The 22,400-nt window shown below is 42.9% G+C and overlaps 1 protein-coding gene across 1 annotated transcript; it reads left to right on the top strand.

The window, feature by feature from the left end:
- The first annotated feature begins 4,993 nt into the window (after positions 1 to 4,993).
- On the top strand, positions 4,994 to 20,918 carry DESI2 (desumoylating isopeptidase 2). Its single transcript, XM_082306401.1, has 5 exons — positions 4,994 to 5,467; positions 12,539 to 12,611; positions 14,483 to 14,576; positions 15,302 to 15,443; positions 17,329 to 20,918. The coding sequence occupies exons 1-5, from the start codon at positions 5,429 to 5,431 to the stop codon at positions 17,560 to 17,562; spliced, it is 582 nt and encodes a 193-aa protein (XP_082162527.1). The 5' UTR covers positions 4,994 to 5,428; the 3' UTR covers positions 17,563 to 20,918.
- The last annotated feature ends 1,482 nt before the right edge of the window (positions 20,919 to 22,400 follow it).

Raw genomic sequence — 22,400 nt, 5'->3', positions numbered from 1 at the left:
AGGCAGTTTGCCAGCCTGTCAAACCTCGCTTGCTGTAATGGAAGGGTTCTTACAAGATCCACAAAGCTAGACACATCCCTTGCAGCTCCTTAAACTCCTTTCTAGCCATTAATATTAGTCTTGCAGAAATCATGTTTCTGCAGCCTCCTGTTAAAAATACAGGATTTGCATGGATGGGAATAAAAAAAATTTTAACGTTATCCCATTAGCACTTCTCCAACATACCCAGAAACCTCAGAGAATTACTTTAGCCAGGCTTACAACTTCTTTGACTAGGTGAAAAGTGTTCAAAGATATTACTCAGATCCCAACCCGCAGGCCTCAGCCTAGTAAACCGGTGGATACTACCTGCTTCTCATTCCAACTTCTGTGGTATTTTATTTTCTGTGTTCTGTACAAAAGATACCTGGAGTTGGAAAGCTTTTTAAACCAAATGAACTTCTAAGGACTCCCGTACAGTCACCTCTTATTAGGAAAAGGCTTTATTCTTGTTCCCTAATCAAAGGAAATGCCATTGACTGAAAAAGCAAATAACTTAGATATTCCTATTGGATTCTGAATCGTTATGACGATGCAGATTAAAAGAAATTCCTAATAATTAACCAAATAAATATTGTCATGTGTTACCGTACTGAGTGAATGTACTGCTAGTATGAAATCTGAGATGTTCTTCACTAGTTAAGGCAGGAATTTTAAAAGTAATTTTATTTTAATCCTATTTCATTTGCATTTCAGGCCAGATACACCTAGAATTACACTCTATTCAGTCATCATGCTCTTCATCTTTTTGGTCGTCATCATCAGCTACACATATGCTACTACTAACATACAAACATTGCTCAGCTTTCAAGAGAACTAGAGCAAGACTTAATGACCAGTATCTTACTATCTGTCATACTAACGACAACCCATAAAACAAATTGTCAAAATATGGTGTCATTTTAGACAGCTGAAATATTATTTATTCTTTTTATAAGAACTTTTTGTACCTCTATAATATTATTTAATGTATTTAGTTTCAAATATAAAGGACATGCTATTGAATACAACTTTAACCAATTTGTGAGTATAGGTCAGTGATGGCTAATAGCTTTTAAAGACACCTTTCAAGCTGAACTAAGTTATGCTACAGTTGTGAGCTTCATGCTTGGGTTAGCCTCACCTTCTTACAGCTTTCGCTGACCTACCGAAGCTATGAGCATATCTTTTCAGTGTGAAATCTGATAGAAAAATGCGTGCAAAATTTCCGCTCTATTCAAGGGGCTGCAGCCAATTCAGTTCCCATAATGAGCAGCATAGTCCATAGAGGGAATATTACATGTTCCTGAAGATGTTTTTGTGATACTGTATGTTTTACTTCTTGTCTAACAAACATTAATTCTACCTTTAAAGTACATATTTGGATTACGTATCCTCTCAAGCTTGTCCTCTCCTTCAATATATAAATGTAAGAGTTACAATACTTGTTAGAATAGTTAAGTGTCTTATTTGCATCTATTTTTTCATTCCAGCTGAAGATGTTTTTGCACTTCTAGCCAGAATTTTCTTATTGGCAAGTTAAGATACCTTGTAAAGCTTATACTGTTAATGGCAATTGTTCAGTTTGTCCTAAAATAGTTTAATAAAGCAAGTTTATGAAAATTTTCATAAAGATTATAAAAGCTGTAGAAATCTGGCACAAAGAATACATGAGCATTTTTAATCATTTGTTACTGATTCAGTTTGCATGAATCATATCCCATCTATTTCAGTACAGTTTGTACCAAGACAGAAATCAGAAAAAATCAGAAATCAACTTTGAAATTTCACTTCCAATGAAAACAGTCTGTTCCTACTGAACATTAAGTCGGTCTTCTCTTAAGAGAGGATGGTCCCATGCGCTGAAGCATAGGTGAGAGCCCTCCAGCTCCTTCTGGAGCATTTGCACATCTGTGTTCCACCTTAGCTGCACGTATGCCAAATGCACGAGACACACAGGAGGTGTCTAGCAACATCTGTGCGGGGTGCCCGGCACCTCTGTGAATCTAAGGTGCCTTAGTCTTCTGTCACTTCTCTTTGAGGGCTGAAAATTGGTGCTCCTCTAATCTTGGCTATTTCTACACCTTTGAAAACTAAACAGACAATGGCATTTTCCATAACGACAAGAAAGCAGACTGCTCTTTAAGCGTATTTCTCCCATACAAGGACAGGAAAATGTCATGGCATAAAGTAAATGTAGTACAGATTGGCAGAAAATTATTTTGGTTTATGTTCTTCTCTAAGGAGATTTTCTGTGTTCCTATCAAGGGCTTAAGCAGCTCGCCTTTCAGGTTTACACATCAGAAGTCCCTGGGTTCACGCATTATACTTCTTCTGTGGTAGCAGTGCCCACCACTGATCACTGCCCCTTTACCAAATTGCGAAACTGATCTTAGTGAGCATCTTGGAGTATCCCCATACCATACTTTCTCACGCTCCAAACTACTCAGATAAATGCAAACTGCTACAAAACATACCATATAAGGCAAAACTTTCTGCAGTATTCATGCGCACTTAACACTGCTTCTGACACCTAGCTAATCACAGTCTTTTTGCTCAAAAAAAGGATTTTCCTGTCTTTTGCAGATAACTGCATGAAAAGATAAACTGCATCACTGGGGAAGTCAGAGCTGTAGTATTGTGTTACTACTCTATGTAGCAAGTCTAATATTTAAATGTCAAAATTCAACTTTAAGTCAAATAAATGACATTTTGGGGCTTTATTCTTCAGCTTTATTAATGCAATATGAATTTTCTCTCTCCTGTCACTACAGGCTGGAAGTTATGTTTTCCTCTCCTTTTTCTTCACAGGGCATTGTCGTGGTTTAACCCCAGCCAGCAACTAAGCACCACACAGCCGCTCGCTCACTCCCCCCACCCCAGTGGGATGGGGGAGAGAATTGGAAGGGTGAAAGTCAGAAAACTCGTGGGTTGAGAGAAGAACAGTTTAATAATTGAAGTAAAATGAAATAGAACAGTAGTAGTAGCAGTAGCAGTAGTAGTAGTAGTAGTAATAATAATAATAATAATACACAAAGTGATTGATACACTATACAATTGCTCACCACCCGCTGACTGATGCCCAGCCCATTCCCGAGCAGTGATTGCTGCCCCCGAGCCAACTCCCCCAGTTTATATACTGGGCATGATATCATACGGTATGGAACAGCCCTTTGGCCAGTCGGGGTCAGCTGTCCTGGCTGTGCCCCCTCCCAGCTTCTTGTGCACTGAGCAGAGCACGGGAAGCTGAAAAGTCCTTGACTGGTGTAAGCACTACTTAGCAACAACTAAAACATCAGTGTGTTATCAACATTATTCTCATCCTAAATCCAAAACACAGCACTATACCAGCTACTAGGAAGAAAAAATCAACTCTGTCCCAGCTGAAACCAGGACAGGCATCTTGTAGACAGGCAACAAACAGGAGAGAAAGAAGAGTAAGTGATTCACTAGAAGTCATTCCAGCACTCTGTATTTCTCTCTTCAGGGTAATGCATACTGTTAGCTGGAAATTGAGTCCCTGCCTTTTCAGATAAGGTTTTTGACCCCTGTAGTTTTTAAGACACGATCATATTTTCCTCAGTATTCCCTGAAGCACTTTTTCCCACAAAACTTTAACTACCAGCTTGTTTCCTAGCTGCCAGCCAAAGGAACAGATGAAGAACATGACCCAAAGGAGTTATGGCCATCCTGTCCACAGGTTTACTGTTTCACTGGCAAGGTAAGGCATTACTGCCAACAGTCCTCATATGGCTAAGGTGAACCGCAGGTTCCTACACCAGTCTCTCAGGCATTTGAATTTCAGATTCTGACAATCAGCAGCCAAACCTCTGGTAAGTTTTTGCAACAGTACTGGTTTTCTCTAACCAAAGATCACTCCCCAAAATAGGAAATAAACTGATGCTTTTTTAACTGTCTGCATCAGCTGGGCTGTAGTACTGGAGGGACGGAGCTGTTCTGCATGCAAAACAGGGCCAGGGGTACAGAGATCAGCAGCCAAGAGGAGTTTTAGCTGGGAAAGAGGGACTAAACATCTAACATCTGAACACCTGCAACCAGAAATGATAGTGGAAGGCAGAATCCCCCGGGTGGTACATCCCCCTTCCCGCAGCATCTTCATCTCAAGGGTGCATCCACAGCCCGTTGTGAACTGCACCTTTTTTAAAGTGCTATAAACAGGCAGTAGTTGCCTTTATAAAATTTAATCTGCCGGAAGACAAAAAGCATCTTTTCTCCTGTTCACACTTTTACCAGCTGGAATTTTGTTTTGCTCCTGCTTGACAAGGTTAAGGTTAAGGCTACCTTACCACCAGATTATGTGACAAGTACTATTGAAGGTGTTTGCAGCCTTAGAAGCGGCCGTGCATTCACTAGTGCCCACATGTGGGTTGTCTGCAAGTCCAAAAGGCTCAAACGTTACTCCTGTAAAGCTAGCTCCAGCTCCCGTTCGCCACTGGAGAGACGTGAAATGGCGGCGCTGGGGGATGCTCCCCACCCGGCCCGCACACAGACCTCCCGCCGCTGCAACTAAGCGCCTTAACCTACGCGTGCCTTACGGCCGACACCGCAGACCAGGGCAGCCTGACACAGCCCGGCGGCGTGTAAGCGCGGCGGCGCCTGTCCGGCCGCGGGTGCGGCTCTGCCCGCGCCCGGGCCCGGCCTGGGCCTAGTGCCCGCCCCGCGGGCCTCAGCGCCGGCTGGGCAGCCCGCAGCGGGACTGCCGGCACCGCACCCACCCGGACGGGACGGCAAAAGCCACGGCGCAGCGCCCGGCCCACGGCCACGCGAGCCGGACCCCGTCCCACGCAGCGGTCGCCTGCGCCGGTGCGGGCCGGGCCGGGCCGGGGGCGGCCCCGACGGCCGCCGGGGCGCGGCGCTTGGCAGGCCGGGAGCCGTAGTCCCCGGCGCCGCGCGGCGCGCCGGGAGCTGTAGTCCCCGCCGTCCAGCTCCTCGCGGGCGATGGGGGCGGGCTCCAGCGGCTCCATTTTGCGCCCGTCGGAGGGGCTGCCCGGCCGGACCCCGGCCCCGGCGGCAGGCAGGGCGCCGGCCGCTGCCTGCGGCTCTCCCCCGTCCGCGCCCTGACCGCCTCGCCTCCTCCCTCCCTTTCCTCCTCTCCTCTCCCCTCCCGCCGGCACCGCCATCGCCACCGGGGTGGGGCCCGCGCCCGTTCCCCCCCGCGCCGCCCGGCCCCCGCCGCCGGCCGCGGGCTGAGCGCCTCTCCCGGGGGCGAGGCCCCGTCCCTCCGCGGCGGCGCCTCCATGGTGCCCGCCGCCCCCCCCCGCCCCGCAGCAACAGGCAGGACGAGGAGGAAGCGACCCCCGGGGGTCCCCAGCGCCCCGCCGCCGGCCTGAGCGGCGCCGCCGCAGCGGGAGCGACCGAGCGGGCGGGGGGCGCCCGCGGGCCGCCGGCGATGGCGAACCAGCTGGTGATCCTCAACGTCTACGACATGGTGAGCGCCCGGCCCGGCGCCGGGGCCCCGCCGCGGCGGCCGGGCCCGGCCCGGGGCCGCTGGAGGCGGCGCGGCCCCGCACCTGTGGCGGCGGGCGCGGGCGGGGGCGCCGGCCCCCTCCCGGGAGGGCGGCGGGGGCCTGCGGCGCGGAGCGTCCTGCGGGTGGCGGGGCCCGGGGGCAGCGGGGAAACTTTTCCGGCCCTTCCCCTGCCTGTCCCCGCCGGAGCGGGCTCCGGGGGCTCCCGCCGTGGGGGCGGCGGCGCGGGAGGAATGGCGAACCGGGGGCGGGGGGCGATGAGGCCCGTCAGTTTGTGCAGCTCCCCTCTGGCCTGCAGCAAAAGTTTGCTGTGGCGGCGGGCCCGGTCTCCCAGCGCCGGGGAGAGCCGCTCCCTGTCGCAGGGGAAACTTCCCCTGCCGTGAATGAGTAGCGAGGCGTGCGTGTCCCCGAGTGCGCTCCTTCTCTGGCGCTGCCCCCGGGCTCAGCAGCGGGGTGGCCCTAACCTTCCTGCTCCCGAAAACCGCAGAAGTGGCTGATGTACCAGCGGGATGCTAGCTGGGGATAACCACCGCCTCTGCAGGGATAACAGCCTTTTAGCACTGTGCCAGTAACGTTTCTTTTCTAGACCAGAATTTTTGAACGGTTTTGGTGTGGCTGCAACTTGGTAGAAATAAGGGAATTGCTCCAGCTCGGTTTGCAGTCCCCTGAGCTCGCCCTTCTGGGTAATCTTTCTGTGACACCTGCAGCAACTGCTGTGTTGTCTTAGGTTCAGCTGGAAGCTGCTCAAATGCCATGGTGACAAATGAGGTGTTAGTACCTGCATAGAACAGGAGGTGCAGATAAGTAATATTAAGAAAATATTATCCGTTAATGCGTTTCAATCGCTGGGAATGAGAACAAGTAGCATTAGTTCTCTGACCCTGTTTTGAGTCCACTGATAGTGGGACAGTAAGACTGACAGCTAGCTTCAGGTAACATCGTTGGCATTGCTTAGCTTATTTTGGATAGGTTTTCCTACCACCACCATTTTAAAGTGAATTTCTGGTGTGTTAAAAGGATGAAGGTGTGTAAGTGTAGAGTCAGTGACTGCTGGCAGAGAGAAAATGCAGCTTGTTTGCTTGGGAATACTCAGGCTCTACTGCTAGAATATTTAAGAGCAATCAATAGGGAGCTATCTGGCTTGAAATGAAAATTATATATGAGATTATATGAACTAGCCTGATTCTTGTCATTATTTTCTTTCACCCTAATACTTACTCTAGAAATCAATGTCCCTGTCAAAGGATTTCCTCCCCACCCCTGTGTCTGAGTTCTGTCTCCAGCAAATATAACCTGTTACTTCTACTTTGCTTTTCCTTCATTGTAGAGAATGAGGGGAGACTGGAGACAGGAGCAGTCTATCCACTGTGATTTTTGGGGGTGGGGTGTCTTTGCTCAGCTGGTTGAGCTCATACATGATCCTGATATGACAAAAAGTCAGTGTGCGTTTTTTATACTAGACTTAAGGAGGGAAGGATGCTCTGTCGCATGCATACGTATGACTTTTCTCTGGACTACAAATCAAAAATATACATTGGAGAAGCTCTTTTAGCATGAAAAGAGATAGTTAATATATGTAAAACCATAAATACTGGTAGAGAGAAAGAGGTGGGATTTCAGTTTCAGGACTCTTACATAAGGTAGTATCTTTGACTTCAAGGCTTGACGCAATTCTGACTCGCTAAGATGGAAGACTCAGTGTTCTCACGAAGATTTGCTTAGCTGTGCTAAGTGTTGCCTGGGCCCAGTTCACAGGCAGGCTGTGAAAACCTAACAGAATGGGCTGTCTCCTCTGTAAGTGCCTGCCTGGAAAGTAATGCCACGGCCTCTGTGAGAAACTCCATTCTCGCTGTGATGACAGCATTGGTGGGGTGTGACTTCAGCATGCCTTTTCTTTTTCTCTTGTGATAGTCGACTCTTTCATTCACATGGTTCTCCTTCACCTCTTACTCCTGAGATTTCTTTGCTGCAACCCATATCCTCCTTTCTTTTTCCTCCAGAGTTGAATTGCTGTGATCAGCTTTACTCCAGCCGTCCTAGGAAGGCTGACTGACAGTTGACAGGAGGGAAGGGAGAAAAAAGCAACAGGAAGGTTGTGCTCATAAAAACTAGCGTCGTACTTTTCCTTAGGACGTGCTGGGGACTGATGGTTGTCCTGTTGCGATTAGCGGGGCTCTGCCTACATCAAGAAGTAGCATAGTCTCTAAGGCCACCATCTGTGGAAGGAACTTACTCTCCAAAAGAAGCAAGCAAGCACATTTATTTGCAGATGTTTGATCATGTGTAGGGGTGGCTTTTTGTGCGTTGGTCTGCAGTTGTGGTATTTGTTGAAGCTGTACATCGCCACAAATTATACATAGCGTAAGCTGACACCACTAAGCAGAATATTTCTATATCCTACTTCAGCTCTGTTTGATGTTTTATAACAATGTCTACATTATTTGACCATTAGAGAAACAGATTTCCTTTAAACTGGGAAGAAAAACTGAGGTTCCCACAGTGTCTGAAAGACACTGTCAATATAAATCCTCCCTCGAACTCTTTCGCTAAACGATATCTCAGTCCATTTTAAACCTGTTTGAAGAAGGAGCTTAAACTAAAGCCTCACTTCCATGTTGCATAGCAGTTACATTACTGCATGTAGACAGCCTGCTGAAATCAATGATACTGCATTGTTTGGGGCACTAAGAGCGGGGGCGGGAAGGGAAGAGCCCTTCATAAAGGCTATTCTGAAGTTCTGCTTATTCATCAAATCCCGCCAACTGTGTGTTGAGGCACTAGCAGGTTTACTGTTTGCTTCTGACGTTTCGTGTCACTTGGAGGTGGGTTTGGGGTTTTTTGTAGTTTAGGTTTGGGATCAGGGTTTTTTGTTTCTCTTTCGGAACAAGAGACCACTGTTAGTCACCTGGTTGACAGAATCAACACTGCTATAATTGCAGCAGTCGTATGAACAGCTCTATTTTAGCCTGAGTGCTAACTGTAGCTTCATTTCCCAGACCGCTGCTTAGGTGTGCAGGGGAATATTAGGTGACCTTGCTACTGTTGAAACTCCTCACAGCACTGAGTCGGTTGGTTTTGCAGCATATACCCTTCTACTGTCCTTCGCGCTTGAAAAAGCGAAAATCTTTGATAAAACCAAAGGGCGAGGAGGGGGGGTGTGTTGTACAAGAAAGCGAACTTTCAAGTACTGGTAACTTTACGGAGGGAGGGAAGCTTAAGGGCATATTTACGTGCTGCAGTTCATGCCTTTGAAAATCTTATATGATCATTAAAAGGGTAGGGTGAAGACTTTGATATATTGCGTTTTGAGAACTGGAGTACTTTATAGTTTCATTTAAACTAACTGCTATTTTTAGGAGTCAAGCTTTTTTTGTGCCCAAAGCAGCATCCTGTTTTTTTCCCTTGTCAAATAAGGCTATAACAATCTGAAGTATTAACATAAATGAAAGCTCTGAAGAAAGTAATGAAGATATTTTTGAAGCACTGGGATTAGTGTTTTTCTTTCATTTCAGTGACATGACTTTATTGTGCACACAGAAAAATACTTCTCTAATATTTTCATTCTGATAGTTGCATTAAACATGAATTCCTGTTTTACAAGTCTGACTTATTGCAAAATATTGAGGATATGGGATTGTGCTTCTTCTATACGTTCTACTATGGCAAAATTCATATCAGGCTAAATGAAGGGAATCCAGTTTGTGTAATGGAAGCAAGGATGTAGCTTTTGGGATCAGTTTGGGATTCCAGAACTTACGGCATGTTACTGAAGCAGCGAGCTATATATATATGTATATGTTGCTTAATTTACAATCTTTATTTTGTAAGTCGTATATAATTGTTTCAGCTGTAGCCAAATTCAGTGTACTTTAAGCTGCATTTGTCCTGCATTTCTTTCTTCAGTGAGATAAGGCATTTTGTTCAATGAGAAAATGTGACCAACCTTCCAATAGCTGATCTAGATTAAGTAATAATTAGATATAATTACTGTTCCTAGGGGGAAAGTATTTCTGCCTTATTGAAATTCTTTTATCTTCAATTAACCTACTCTGTTCTTACTGGAAATATTAAGTGAAGTGCCGGCTTGCTTTAGGCACTTCTTCCAAAGCTGCTAACATTTGTTTAATTTGCCACCACTGCTCAGTTTTTGTAGTCTAGTGAGCCCTGTGTATTTAGGTGGCACCAGTAGGAAGGAGTGCCATACTTGAATAGCACTGGACTTGCCGAACACCTTGTTAGAGCAGCTTTCCACACCGGTCGTCTGCTTCTGTACGGATCGATGAGGAGGGCTGGTGACCTGCTTTTCTGTCCTCTCCCTATACCTTGCATTAGGTTTCACAGGGTTGCGGGAGGGGAGGAGCGTGAATAATTTTTCTCTTTTTCTGCCTAGTGTCAAACTAGGCTTTATTACTTCCACTGCTTATGGGATATCTTGCGTTACTTTTGTTCCATTTTCAGACAGCAGCGATAACCTTGCCTGGCATTAATAGGTCTGATCTGTATGTGATGTGTAGATTATTTGAAATTCAGAGGCTGGACCCAGAGCTTTCTGGCAGAATGAGTGTCCAGCAGAGGAAAGGCTAGAGCACCAAGGACCCTGTCTAGCTCAGTTCTGGATTAGGTTCATTTGGATACACCTTCTCATTAGGCAAACATACTCTCTTCCTGCTCTGACAAACTGTCTGTTGAATGTGCCTACGATTTTGACTATAAATATAAATCTAAAACTATTTTGAAGTGGTCAGCTGGTAAAGTGTGGGATAGAACTGGCTTCAGAACTGAAACAGGTTTATGTTTAAGTAGCTCTTCCATTTTCCCAGGGGCTTTGATTTCACTTTAATGAACAGAATCCATTTTTTTATGCTCACAAACCCATTAAGTTAGTCGGGTAGTCTTAACGTCATTCTCCTTCCTTCCACTCTTCTTGTTTTCTCCCTGTAGTATGTCTTTCTATACAGACTAGATCTAACCCAGTATATTTCTGGATGTGGTTTGATCTGAAAAGTCTGGACTAGGTCTGCTCTCTTCTGGGGGGAGGAAGGAAAGAACTTTAAATAGACCTTTAAATAGGTGTTGATTTAGTACAATCATCCATACCCCGCTAGCTAACATCACAATGCATTAACAAAGCCAGAAATTAAAGCAAAGTGTAAAGTTTAGTCTTAAGCGAAATTTATCCACAGACCTCAATGATCCTTAGCTTTAAGTAAATATAAGGAGCAAAATCTGTCTTCTGTTAATTCATGTCAACAAAATTTCCCACAACTGGCTTGTCTAAAGAAGAGAACATCAAATCCTCAGCATCTCGTTATCCAGATAGTCATTTCCGTCCTGTGTCAGCTAGCACAATTGTGAATTTTCAGCTGGAAAAGTGATGTGCTGATGTTTGGCAACTGCTAGTAATTGAATATGAGGGACCATTTATTTTAGGTTTGATGATACTTAGAATAAGGATGACTGTAAAAGCCTAATACATACATATCTAGTGCCTGAAAATTTGTAACTTTTGGCCTGACTTGCTCTTTTTGCCATTTAACTTGTTTTGATTTTCATAAGTAGCTTCTCAGCCCTAAGTTTAGTATATCGTTTTTATTGGGAGAAAATGGCTTTCAGAAATGCACATTATACGCCATAATGTTTCTAATAGCCCTGTAAATTATGTACTAAGGCCAGCTAGCATATCTTAACAAAGCGTGACACCTGTAACCTTTTACGTTTTTATTATCAGTTGTGCTGTTTTAATAGTGACTTCACATCAGAAAGCACTTATTATGTCAACAGGTTGTGTAAAGAAGGTAGATTCTTTTTCTTCCTGTTTGCTAAACAAATATTCACTTGCTGGGGGTCCTACCTCAGTCTCTATCCTGCCTGCCACCTGACTTTTTGAAGTCTGCTTTGTAGAAGCTCGCAGGGGTGCCCTTTGGGACCAGATGACCTGGGAGGAAAAATCCTGCTACTGCAGTAACTGACAAAATAATGTTTTCCTTGTATTTTTGAGATGTTTTTCTTGCTAGGCAGTTTCAGTTTTAAGGACACAGCTGAGGCTTTTTTTTTTTTTTTTCCTCCAGCCTTTGTTTGACGTTCCTTTTTAAATTATGTGAAAATTTTTACTGCTTGGACACTGATATTTTGAGGGTGGTGATGTAGCCAAGGAAAGACAGTAATTTTGAGGTTTTCCCTTTCCAGAACTCTGTGCATCTTTAAGGTGTTGAGGGTAATAGTTAGCTCCTGATAGGTACTCGCTGCTGCTTTTGAAAAAGAAAAGAGAAAGCACTAAGGGAAAGAGTTTTTCTTTCCCTCCCCCCCCCCCCCCCTTTTTTTTTTTAATTATCACTTCCTGGTTTCCTTTTGAAATGCAGCTATTATCTGTTGGCTACAATAGAAGTGATGTATTGGAAACAGGTGTTAGACCTATGCAAAAGACTTACACCTGATGTATGGAGACACATACATCAGGAGTCTGGAGAGAGCTTAGTCTCTTGTATGGTGACCACCAGTTGAGTATTCAAAGACAAAATATACTAAGGTAATTTCAGTCCATCTTACCTATCTCTGAGTGTGTCCTGTGCTCATCTGGTCATAAGCAAGAGCGTGGTCATTGCTATAAGTGATAGTTGGGGTGTGTACATTACAGTCCTACATTCTGATGTTATTTAAAAAAAAAAAAAAGTGCTCCTACAAAATTACTGCTGTTGATTCTAGAATGTATTCCACCTAACGGAAAACTTTACAAGCTGAAACTTGTTGACAAATCGAAAGTTGATCTGGATTTCTCCCAGGTATGGTCTCCTCGGTTGACTGACATTGACAGCACTAAAACACTGGAGTAGAAGCTAATGGAATTAATTCACTGTGTACAGTTGGTGAATTTTACCGGCATGTTCTCTTCCCTTAAAATGGATTGTGCAGTTTCACTTTGTGGTAGGGTTTTATGCTTTTGATGTGGGGGACAAATACATGTCAGCCTGCTATCAGAAGACAAATCTGTACTGGAAACTAACTAGAGTCTTTTTTGTTTTCTTCTTTCCTTTTAGTATTGGATGAATGAATATACTTCTTCCCTTGGAATTGGAGTGTTCCATTCAGGTATAGAGGTGTATGGCCGAGGTACGTACAAGAAAAAGATAACTTAATCTCTCTTCTGGTAATGCTATTATTTAAAAAACATTTTTCAGGTAGTGAGGGAAGTCTGGCTCCTGAAACCTGTTCATGAGTTTTCTCTTAAAGTTCTCATCTCTTCTGCCTCTGGACAAAACCTTGGATACGAATAATCTGGTAGTCATCTTGCATTCTTGTATAAAGCTATGCAACTACGGAGAAGTGTGCAATTTATTCAGCTAGGCATAGAAAACTTTATTTTAGGTTTTGAAATACCTGTTGTTAAAACAAATGTATGCTTCGTGTAAGCATGGTTGAATCATGTTTCCTCAGTATTCTGTCAGCACTTAGTGCAGGGAGTTAATTTTTAACTACAGAAACAATAGTGTGGTGCAGACAGGCACCTAAAAGTGCATGATGCTCAGGAAAAACTGTCTATCCCTTATTGGTAGGTTGGTTTGTTTTAAAGAGACAGTTTCTTTAAAAGGCATCTCATGCATACTGTTTACAAAAGATACACTTGTGGTAAATGCAGCAATACATACTGATTTTGCTAAACTGGTTGTACTTTGGGGGTGCAGCTTCCTGATCTGTTCAGGCCACTTTGAATCCCCATTGCTGCCAGAAGGTGTTTCTGAGCGTGCTGTAGCACAGGCTTAGGTCTGAGGTGTTACTGCCTAGCAGTATGATGACGCTCTGAGGTGATGGTGTTGCTAAAAGTAGTCCATTTAAAGAAGAAAAATCTGTCTCACTTCTTTTTTCGGAATGTGTTTGAAGGCGAGGGAAGCAGCAAAAGGTGTGGCATGCGATCCAAAGACCACATTGCGCAAAGTTATCTTAAACCATAAATGTTTCAGCTACTATAATGGTCACATTGTAACTGGGTTTGTGAGTGTTATCAAAGCAACAAACTGACAAAATACAATGCTTATTGTTAAAACTTCTTTGGATTCTTTTAATCCAGACCAGAAAGACCTGACCCTTAATAGTGCTGTGCCTGAAACCCAGTTCTTGAGCTGTGCCAAATACATGTGCCTCCCTTCCCGTTCAGATTGTAACAGCTTTCTCATAGAGCGGGTCATACGCCTGCTAGAACAATGACTTGCATTTTTCAAAGTACATCAAACTTTATTTATTAACCTGTTGTAAAAAAGATTATCCACAAAACTGATTGCTAGACTTGGGTGATGTGTTAGGAGTTTTGAGGAAAGGAAGCGTGAAGTCATGCTTAAAGCTTTTTATTGCACTCTGGGTGTGGCATGCTGTGTTATCGTGCAGACACAGAAGGAAGCTAAAGCACACCATGATATTTTCATGTACTGTAAGTGCTTATGCCAACAGATCCTATGTGCAGGCTTCAGATGCATGCACTGGTTTACTTTCTTGTTATAGTAAAGAACTTGGGACAGCTGAACTCTTGCAAATCAAGAAATTAAAAAAACCTATTAGGCCACTACTTGCTGCCACACTTACAGCTGTGGTGCGCACTGAATAGAAGTGCCGTCAGACCTTTGAGGATCCCTAATCTGTAAGTATGTAAGGGGACTTTTAAAGACAAGCATATATAAAGAACATTGGCAGGATTTACAATTTAACTTGTAAATCCTCACTTGTACAATGAAAACAATATATAATTACTGTAAAGTTATTCAAGTTAAACCTGTACATTAATGTAAGAAATTTCCTGTCGGTTTTTACTTAGGTCAACTAGTAACTAACAAAACTATTCATTTCCAGCTCCTTGCATTTTTTACCTATGTAAATAAGATGTCTGGTTTCTAGCTTTAGATTCTTGTGATGTGATCTTCCAGTCAGCAAGGTCTGCTCTTCTTTACTGTTGCCATATGCTGTTTTTGTTAAATCTGAGCTTTGTCTTTCAGAATTTGCCTATGGTGGTCATCCATACCCTTTTTCTGGAATATTTGAAATTTCACCAGGAAATGCTTCTGAGCTAGGAGAAACATTTAAATTTAAGTAAGAAAGATACCTATTTTCTTGCTTTTGAGAAGGCATATTAAAAAGACAACTCGTTGCATTTATTTTTGAGGACAGATGTTTTGAAGATACTACAGGATTTCCGACTTTCTGAGAAATTAGTGTGTTGTGTTTACTTAAAAATGAAAGATCGACGGAGGTGATGAGACAGTGAAGTGTCTACAGCAAAGAACGTTATTTTTAGCATACCATTACATTCCTTAAATGCGTACAAATTATGTGGACTTGTGGCTAGCTTTTGTTATTCATACAGTATATACAAAGGGGTAACTTTTTCAAGGTAGTGAAATTTTTATTCAAAGAAAAAACTGAAAAATGTTGCTCTTCAAGGTTTCCCCATGTCTCTTTTCCACTTTCTCAGTGTGATTGCCTTGACCCTTCCCTGCATTACAAACTCTTATCTGTTCTCAGCTGTCTCTTAGAAACAATATCCTTTGGAGATGAGGGGAAAATTGCATCTAGTGTTTGTCAGAGTTAAGTTGCAAAGAACTTAAGTGAGCTACAGGTGAACGATCGGCAAGGAAATAATCTCTCATGATAAAGATGAAAGTGGTGCTGTAAAATGGAATAGCAAGAATCTGTATTATTCTAGGAGGGCAGATCTCACCACCCACAGTGGGGTGATTTTTGAGCAGTGTATGAACAGTAATCCACCTATATCATGGAAGCCTGATCACCTTCTACTCTCTCTGTTTCTCTTCTAGAGAGGCTGTGGTTCTAGGCAGTACTGACTTTATGGAAGATGACATAGAAAAAATAGTAGAAGAGCTTGGAAAAGAATTCAAAGGAAATGCTTATCACCTAATGCACAAAAACTGCAATCACTTTTCTTCAGCTTTATCTGAGGTAAACAAACAAACATGAAGGTCTGTAGAAATGTGCTTCCCAGGTGGCTACAGTGTCATCTCCTTCCTGTCCTTTGGAATGTTTTGCCTAATTTCCAACTTCATATCTCTGTTACATTGGGCAAATGTCACTGTTTTTCAGGTTTCGTTTGTGCTTATGTCCAAAGCACGACATTTTGCTGCCAAAAATGCTAAATTTTGTTGTCATACATAGTTTGTGTTCAAGCAGGGTTGCATTCCTAATTGAGAGACTTAATAAATAAGGTATTAACAGGATTTCAAAATCATTTCAGATGCTTCAGAGATTGCTACTGAAGATAGAACCATGTGTTATTTTTATCAGTATTTCCCCACGGAGCCATCACACTGAAAATAACTTTTAAAGTTATGACCTATTGTTAAAGAGTAACAAAGGCATTGAAGTTTCACAGACAACGTTCATCTGCTTGAGAGGCTTTTGTCAAGTTATTGCTCTGCCAGCACCTGCGTCCTGGTCATGTAGATACCTGAGTGGTCGTGCAAAGTATCCCACTGCGGAGTTGAATGGGCTTTGCTTCTTCCCCTCAGCTTTATTTTGACATGATCAGTTTGCCAATATGATTGAATGCCTGATCACTCACATGTGCATCAACACAAGAGAAAGGGTCAGGAACAAGTAACCCAGGACGAAGAGGGGAATGGCAATTGTGATTTTTATCAGTAGTTAGCAATCTATGCTTGTCAGAATTTATTCTAACATTTCATTGAAGCACGCCAAAAAAGGGATGGCTATTTTTTCCATGGTGAACTTTCATAAAATTTAATTCTTTTTTTCAAAATAGTTAATGGCACACTTATTGTATAGCCTGTGTTTTGTGTAGACTGTTTGATCTTCCAGTGGTACTGGAAAATTTTATTGAGATGATGGTTCACGTGCAGTGCTGGTACAAGTAAGTAGAGTGAGACACTGACAAAGCTGCGGTTGGTATGAAATCTGGCCTATATGGCCAGGTTTTTGCCATACTCTTCAACCACATGGTCGTGTTGTTTCTATTTTATGTCTTGTCCTATTTAGTGTGCAGATTGACTATAAAAACAGGGATATCATTACAAGTTAAATGCTGCTCAGTTACAGCAGAGTAATGCTCCTATCAGCTATCATTTTCTCCAGATTTGCACTGGAGTAAGTAATACCAGAAGTGAATATGGAGGTAGTTAAGTAAAATAGCTCACTCCTTGAGTAGTGATGACAAAACCATTTCATGACTGATGTACAGTAAAACCAAGTATTTAATGCAGCTTTATATATTTTGGGGGAGTTGAAACCAGCTTTGCATTGTATAGCTTCTCTCGTTCTAGTGAACCGAAGTGTGTGTGCTTGGCCTATGTGCTGTTAAGATAGTGATGTCTTGTGCAAAGTCATCAGAGGCCATCACAGTAAATAGTCTCAGCTGTATGTGTAACTCCACGTAACTAGTATTGACACTCTCTTTTTGACTGCTTGATTTCAGGGTGCTTTTTTGTAATAGTGAGATTTCTCCTGCAGTTTCTTTCTGAGGAATTAGCGGTGAATAGAAAGCATACCTTAACTCATTTCTGTGCCTTTTATGGAAGTTATTCAGAAAGAGTGAGGTGATTAGGCTTTTCAGGACTCCTCAAAAAAGTGTAGAACCATGTGTTGAACTCTCACAGTGGGAAAACAAGTCTCCTTGTGTGACTTGGGATGCTGCTTTTACTGATGGAGAAAGTTGTCTTACCGCAGCTAACTTGAATGCTTCTTGACTGGCGTTTGTGACATGTAAATCGTAAGGCTGCTACAGCCTTTGCTTTTTATTTACAGTACTGTAGTTTTGTTACTGCTGAATCCAGAAGACACATTAATCCTTTCTTTTCCCTTCCCCGCCTAGATTCTGTGTGGAAAAGAGATTCCACGATGGGTGAATCGCCTTGCCTACTTCAGCTCTTGTATACCGTTTCTCCAGAGCTGTCTGCCGAAGGAGTGGCTAACTCCTGCAGCCCTCCAGTCTAGCGTTAGCCAGGAGCTACACGATGAGCTGGAGGAAGCTGAGGATGCAGCAGCATCAGCTTCCTTGGCAAGCTCAGCATCTGGGTCTAGAACTGGACGCCACACCAAATTATAAGTCCTCCTCCAAAGTAACAAATGGTTTGAAATACTTCAGTTCAATCTCTCCAGCAATTGACTTCCTGACAGAACGTGAGAGCTGACTCTAGAACATTGTTTTTATATGCAAAAAAGGCTCTCATCAACCCCTGTTTCAGCTCAGGATTATTTATGTAGTGAAAAGAATTGCTGGGAGAAAAGGGAAGGATTTTGTGTGAAGCCACCCTTTTCATTTTCACCTGTTTGGTAGACCTGGGTTAACTTAACATCTTGTATAAAGCAGAACTTAAATTATTTGTTTACAGTATTGTGTACTGCTGTTTACAAGTCCTGTAAGGACTCCTGCCATCATGGAAGAAGAGAGAATTTGAGTTTGATTTAACTGTTGGTATAACTCAAAAGCAGTGGTATGATGCCCTGGATGAACTCTCCCCTTTGTTTTCAAGATTTAAGGCAGGTGAACATTCAATTTCTGAGAAATGCCAGAAACTGCTGAATAATATATATGTGAACAGGGTACTGTGCACTTAAAGTGGCTGATGTAAACAGGTAGATTCCAGGATGTAGGGAGACTGGTTTTGTCTAAGATCCTTTACTGAAGTATGACCTCTACATTAATGAAACTGTGGATTTTTGCACATATGAAGGGAAATTTCTGTCTCATTACACTGCACTTCGATCCCTTTTGTTTTGTTTTAACTCAGCCATGTAGTTTGCATCCTATGTTCTGCCTGTATTTACAGTCTACTTCAACCAGGATTTAGACATGTGAATATCATGTTAGAAGCATCAACAAATTTTTCACTGTTTGCTTTACTTGATTTCAAACTTGTATATAAAAGTTAGTACTTGTATTCTTTTTTTGTTTCATATAGTTTGGAATGGTGTAATACAAGCCATTTATGGTTGGGGAATGGCCTTGCTTTCTGCTGCTGATTTTGCTTCATTTGAGTTTGTAAACATTTATGTCCTTTTTTTTTGAGCTATAAATTACTGCCCAGTTGTGCATATCTGCACAAATTATAGAGAAATCCTAATTTATTTTCCCACAGTCTCTGTCTGTGGCATTAACTTTCTTGTCAGATGTAATGAAGAAAAACCTGAAAATTGCTTATGCACCTGCGTGTTTACACAGCAGAACCCACTAATCTGCACACATAATTATATCTGGAGGTAAGAGAGATTATTTTCTAAAACACAGAAGTATGTTTGCTGGTAGATTATAATTAGAGCTAAATTATAATTAGTGATCAGAATATATAATGGAATGCCTTATTCTTGTTCACTTACCAAGAAAATTAATGGTTCTTCCGGTCATTAGTGTAAATTAGTGAGGTTCTCTTGTGCACATAAGGATACAGTAGCACAAACGTGAGGGAGGTGAGCTGGTGTATTTTGAAAGACTTGCTGCCTTAAACTAACAAAAAACATACCATCCGTAAACTGATCAGCTCACAAAGAAGTGTGCATTACTAGAAGTATAAATGATTCTTACAAGCTTTATTTTCAGTCTGTTGGTGGGTTTAGTTTCTCCATTAAGTGAAATACTGACTCTACAGTTTCTGCTGTTTAAAAGGAAAAAAATCCTCTTGGGAGGCAAGAATGCTTCATGTTATGAATGCTCCTAGCCATGGGTAGTTGGTGCCATTGAACCCTACAGGAAGGTGCAGTAGGCTGTATTGTAGTAAGAATTCTTATGATTGCCAACTCCGACTCGTGTTGGAAGAGAGCGGAAGTTTTTCTGCTAGCAGTTGGGTTCAATCCTTTGTCAGACAGTCTTTCAGTTTGCACTCATCTTTTGTGATGCAGTGTAGGTACAGAGAGAGAGACACTCAGTTCTGGGGGAAAAAAATCAAGTGAGACTCTTCCTGGAAAGAGTGGGATAATAGTAGAAGTCTCTTTAACTGTAGTTTGGTACATGTTTTAATACTCTCTTCTAATACTCTCTTCTGGGAAACGCTTAAAACTGACAAGTCTACCACTAACTACGTTCTCTTTGGTCTCCAGAAGCTGGACATACTGACTGTCCCTGTTGAGTGCTTTTTCACTTGAATCTCTGAATTTGAGTTCTCCTTTTTTTCCTGTAGTGAAAATGAATATGGTGGTCTCCAGTCAACTCTCAAGCATTACAGAACTAAATCTCACGCTACTTACAGCTAAGACAACAGGCCACAGACAGGTTATTTTGTCTCTGCTGTGCAGCTGTGGTAGTAATGTGACTAAGTCTCTTGGCCAAGGCAGGTCCTTTATTTCAGCTCAGGGTTGAGGCCACTGATCTAGCAATGTACTGTAGCTTTTCCTAGGTTTTAGGAAAAATAAATAGAATGAATTTTCATTGCTACCTAACTTTTATGTACCAAAATCAGCTTTTTAGGCTTCTGATGTATCCAGAGCACTAGGTCACAAATCTCTACACCTTCATTAACACACACAACTACAGCATGTACAATGCAAGAACGTGACAGATCACAGCACAGTTTTTATTTAGAAGTAAAACTAAGACTATTTTTTATAAAGCAGACTGGAAAGTTTGTAACAAAACCATTCGTTTTATTGGTAGCTGTACAGGTGAAAATACTGTCTTATGCTCCATTTTTTGTTTGTTTTTGTTTCAAAACCATCCATTTGTAAGTCCTGTGAGGAAACTGACACCTGAACCCTGAAGGCTGTTGGGTATTGTATCAAGGCAAGCGATACTGTAACTTCAGTCGCCTGCTGTGAACTCAGCCTCCACTGGATGCCTCCAAGAAGTTCACCCTGCCAGTGGTTACTCCAATTTGTTAGCAATAGAGCAAGTTACCTTTCACCAGCATTACTGCCAAGCAGGGATTACTTTAGTCTACTAATGACCACACTGTGCTAGGACTAGAACACTCCAAAATGCTGTGAGAAAGCTGGACACCTGTGGAGTCTTTTACATCAAAATGGGTAGAAAAATATCACTCCTTCAGGGTTCTGCTCTGTTTACTTTCTCATTCTTGTTTAATTTTCTGTAAGATAGTACTTTTGATACGTATTATATTCTTTAACTCAAAGTAATTTTATTTAAATGCCATTTTCTGTTCAGCAAGCCAAAAAAATCCAATGTACTGTCAGTGTGCACCAGTAACTTCAGAGTCGCTTGGTAAAAACATAGTTGCATTACTTCTAAAATTTGCAATGCAATTCTGATCACTATTGATACATGATAATTTTCACTGTTGGAACTTGGTTACAAGCTGAATATTCACTGATGCATTTTTTGTAAACTTGCATTCAAGTTTACTGTACTACATAGTATTTGTATAAAATTCAAAGAATTTTGACTTTTGTTACCTGTACATGGCAACAAGTTGTCTAGCATCTTAAACTTAAATCCATCAGTTTATTAAAAATACTTTTTATAAAAAAAGACAGTTGGCTGTGTGTGTTATTCCCCTGGTACCTACAGCTTGTTTTGTCAGTGCCACCCAAGCTGATCTTTGGTTTTGAAAGACACTTTCAAAGGACAGTAAAATTATCCAAGGGTTTCCTATAGGTAAGCTATAGGCTATATTCTGACATGGGCATCAGGAGCTGCAGTTTGGTTTGTCTGAGGCATTATTAAGAGCTACTAGTTTTTAATAGACGAAATTCAAAATGTTTTCAATTTGGTCTGCTAACTACAGCTACTGGGGTATAAAACACTTAGGGTGTGCCTGTTATGTTGTAGATATTATGTGCCATATTCTACAAACTTGCTCAAAAGCCCAGATCTGTAGGCTGGATTTGCACTAGACTGAGCAGCCATGGGGCGTGTGGGGTCTGTAATGCCTGCGCCTTGCCAGTTCCTCTGAGCAGAGCAGAAGGACCGAGACTATGGTAAAGTACCAGCGGCAACACCAGCTGAAGCCACTGCTACCTGTGCTGTGCCCGCTGCTGCAGCGGCAGTGCCGCTGGTGCCACGGCCCAGTGCTGGCCCAGACTGGAGAAACTCACCTGGCTGTTTAATTTAAAAGTTGCCAAGCTCCTTCCCTGTCGGGGCAGTTCAGCAGCTGGGTTGCAGCCTGACTGCCTGCGCGGTTCTATGGGGTGGGGGCACCTCTGCTCAAAGCAGTGGTTGCTCTGGTCAGCAGAACTGGCAGCTCCTCGCAGCCACACTGGCTGTGGGGTGCCATGGGGCAGCTGCACAGTGAGCCAGCCGGCAAAGCGAGTTCCCCAAACATCCCAAGGTCAGGCACAGAGCGGGCAGCAGCCCCTGAGGGTGGGCTCTGCCAGCAGCCAGTGGTGCCGGCTCGGGGCTTTGCGAAACGCGGATGGGTGCACGTGTTTTAACAGGATAGATACTTCTCTGCACGTTCAGGGCACTGGTAAATTGGAGCGCTGTCCTGTAGCTGCCAAAGCTGGTGCTGCCCTGCCCCTCTCACCTCCCAGCTGGCAAGGGGATGTGTTTTGCCATGCTGTGCATGCTGAGCCTGCCATCCCCGTGTGCACTGCTGATGAAGATTGGCTAGGACATGACGTGCTGGAGAAGCTGCCAAGATACAGGTGTGTTTCCTTTTCCAACTGCTGCTGGACCCTAATCACTAGCAAAACTGCAAGGGAGTGTGAAGAACTTGTAACCTATTGAAAGGAAACTTGGCAACTTTGACAGGGTTCATCAGTTTAAAACTGAATTCCAGATAAATTCACTTGTGGCATCTGATGGCCAAGAGTGCCTATCCACTTCTAGGAAGGTGATCAATACACAAAAAATATATATTGCATTGTCTGTTAATGGGTGAGTAGCTGAGTTTAACTGAACTGTTCTTGAAGAAAATAGAAATGTTTCAAATGAAATTTCATTTTCTAAAACAGTTTCTACAGACATGCATGGTTTATGTTGCAAATTTGTCATCA

Source organism: Platalea leucorodia (assembly GCF_965183815.1).
Source record: "Platalea leucorodia genome assembly, chromosome: 3".
Lineage (NCBI taxonomy): Eukaryota > Metazoa > Chordata > Aves > Pelecaniformes > Threskiornithidae > Platalea > Platalea leucorodia.
The sequence above is the reverse complement of the archived record's forward strand: the minus strand, read 5'-3'. Positions and strand labels throughout refer to the sequence as shown.

What these genes read in the sequence shown, in the direction of transcription:
- DESI2 (XM_082306401.1), top strand. Translation starts at nt 5,429, where the DNA reads ATGGCGAACCAGCTGGTGATCCTCAACGTCTACGACATG. An exon ending in TCCTCAACGTCTACGACATG is followed by an intron (nt 5,468 to 12,538) that starts GTGAGCGCCCGG and finishes CTTTCCTTTTAG; the next exon opens with TATTGGATGAATGAATATAC. An exon ending in TATAGAGGTGTATGGCCGAG is followed by an intron (nt 12,612 to 14,482) that starts GTACGTACAAGA and finishes TTTGTCTTTCAG; the next exon opens with AATTTGCCTATGGTGGTCAT.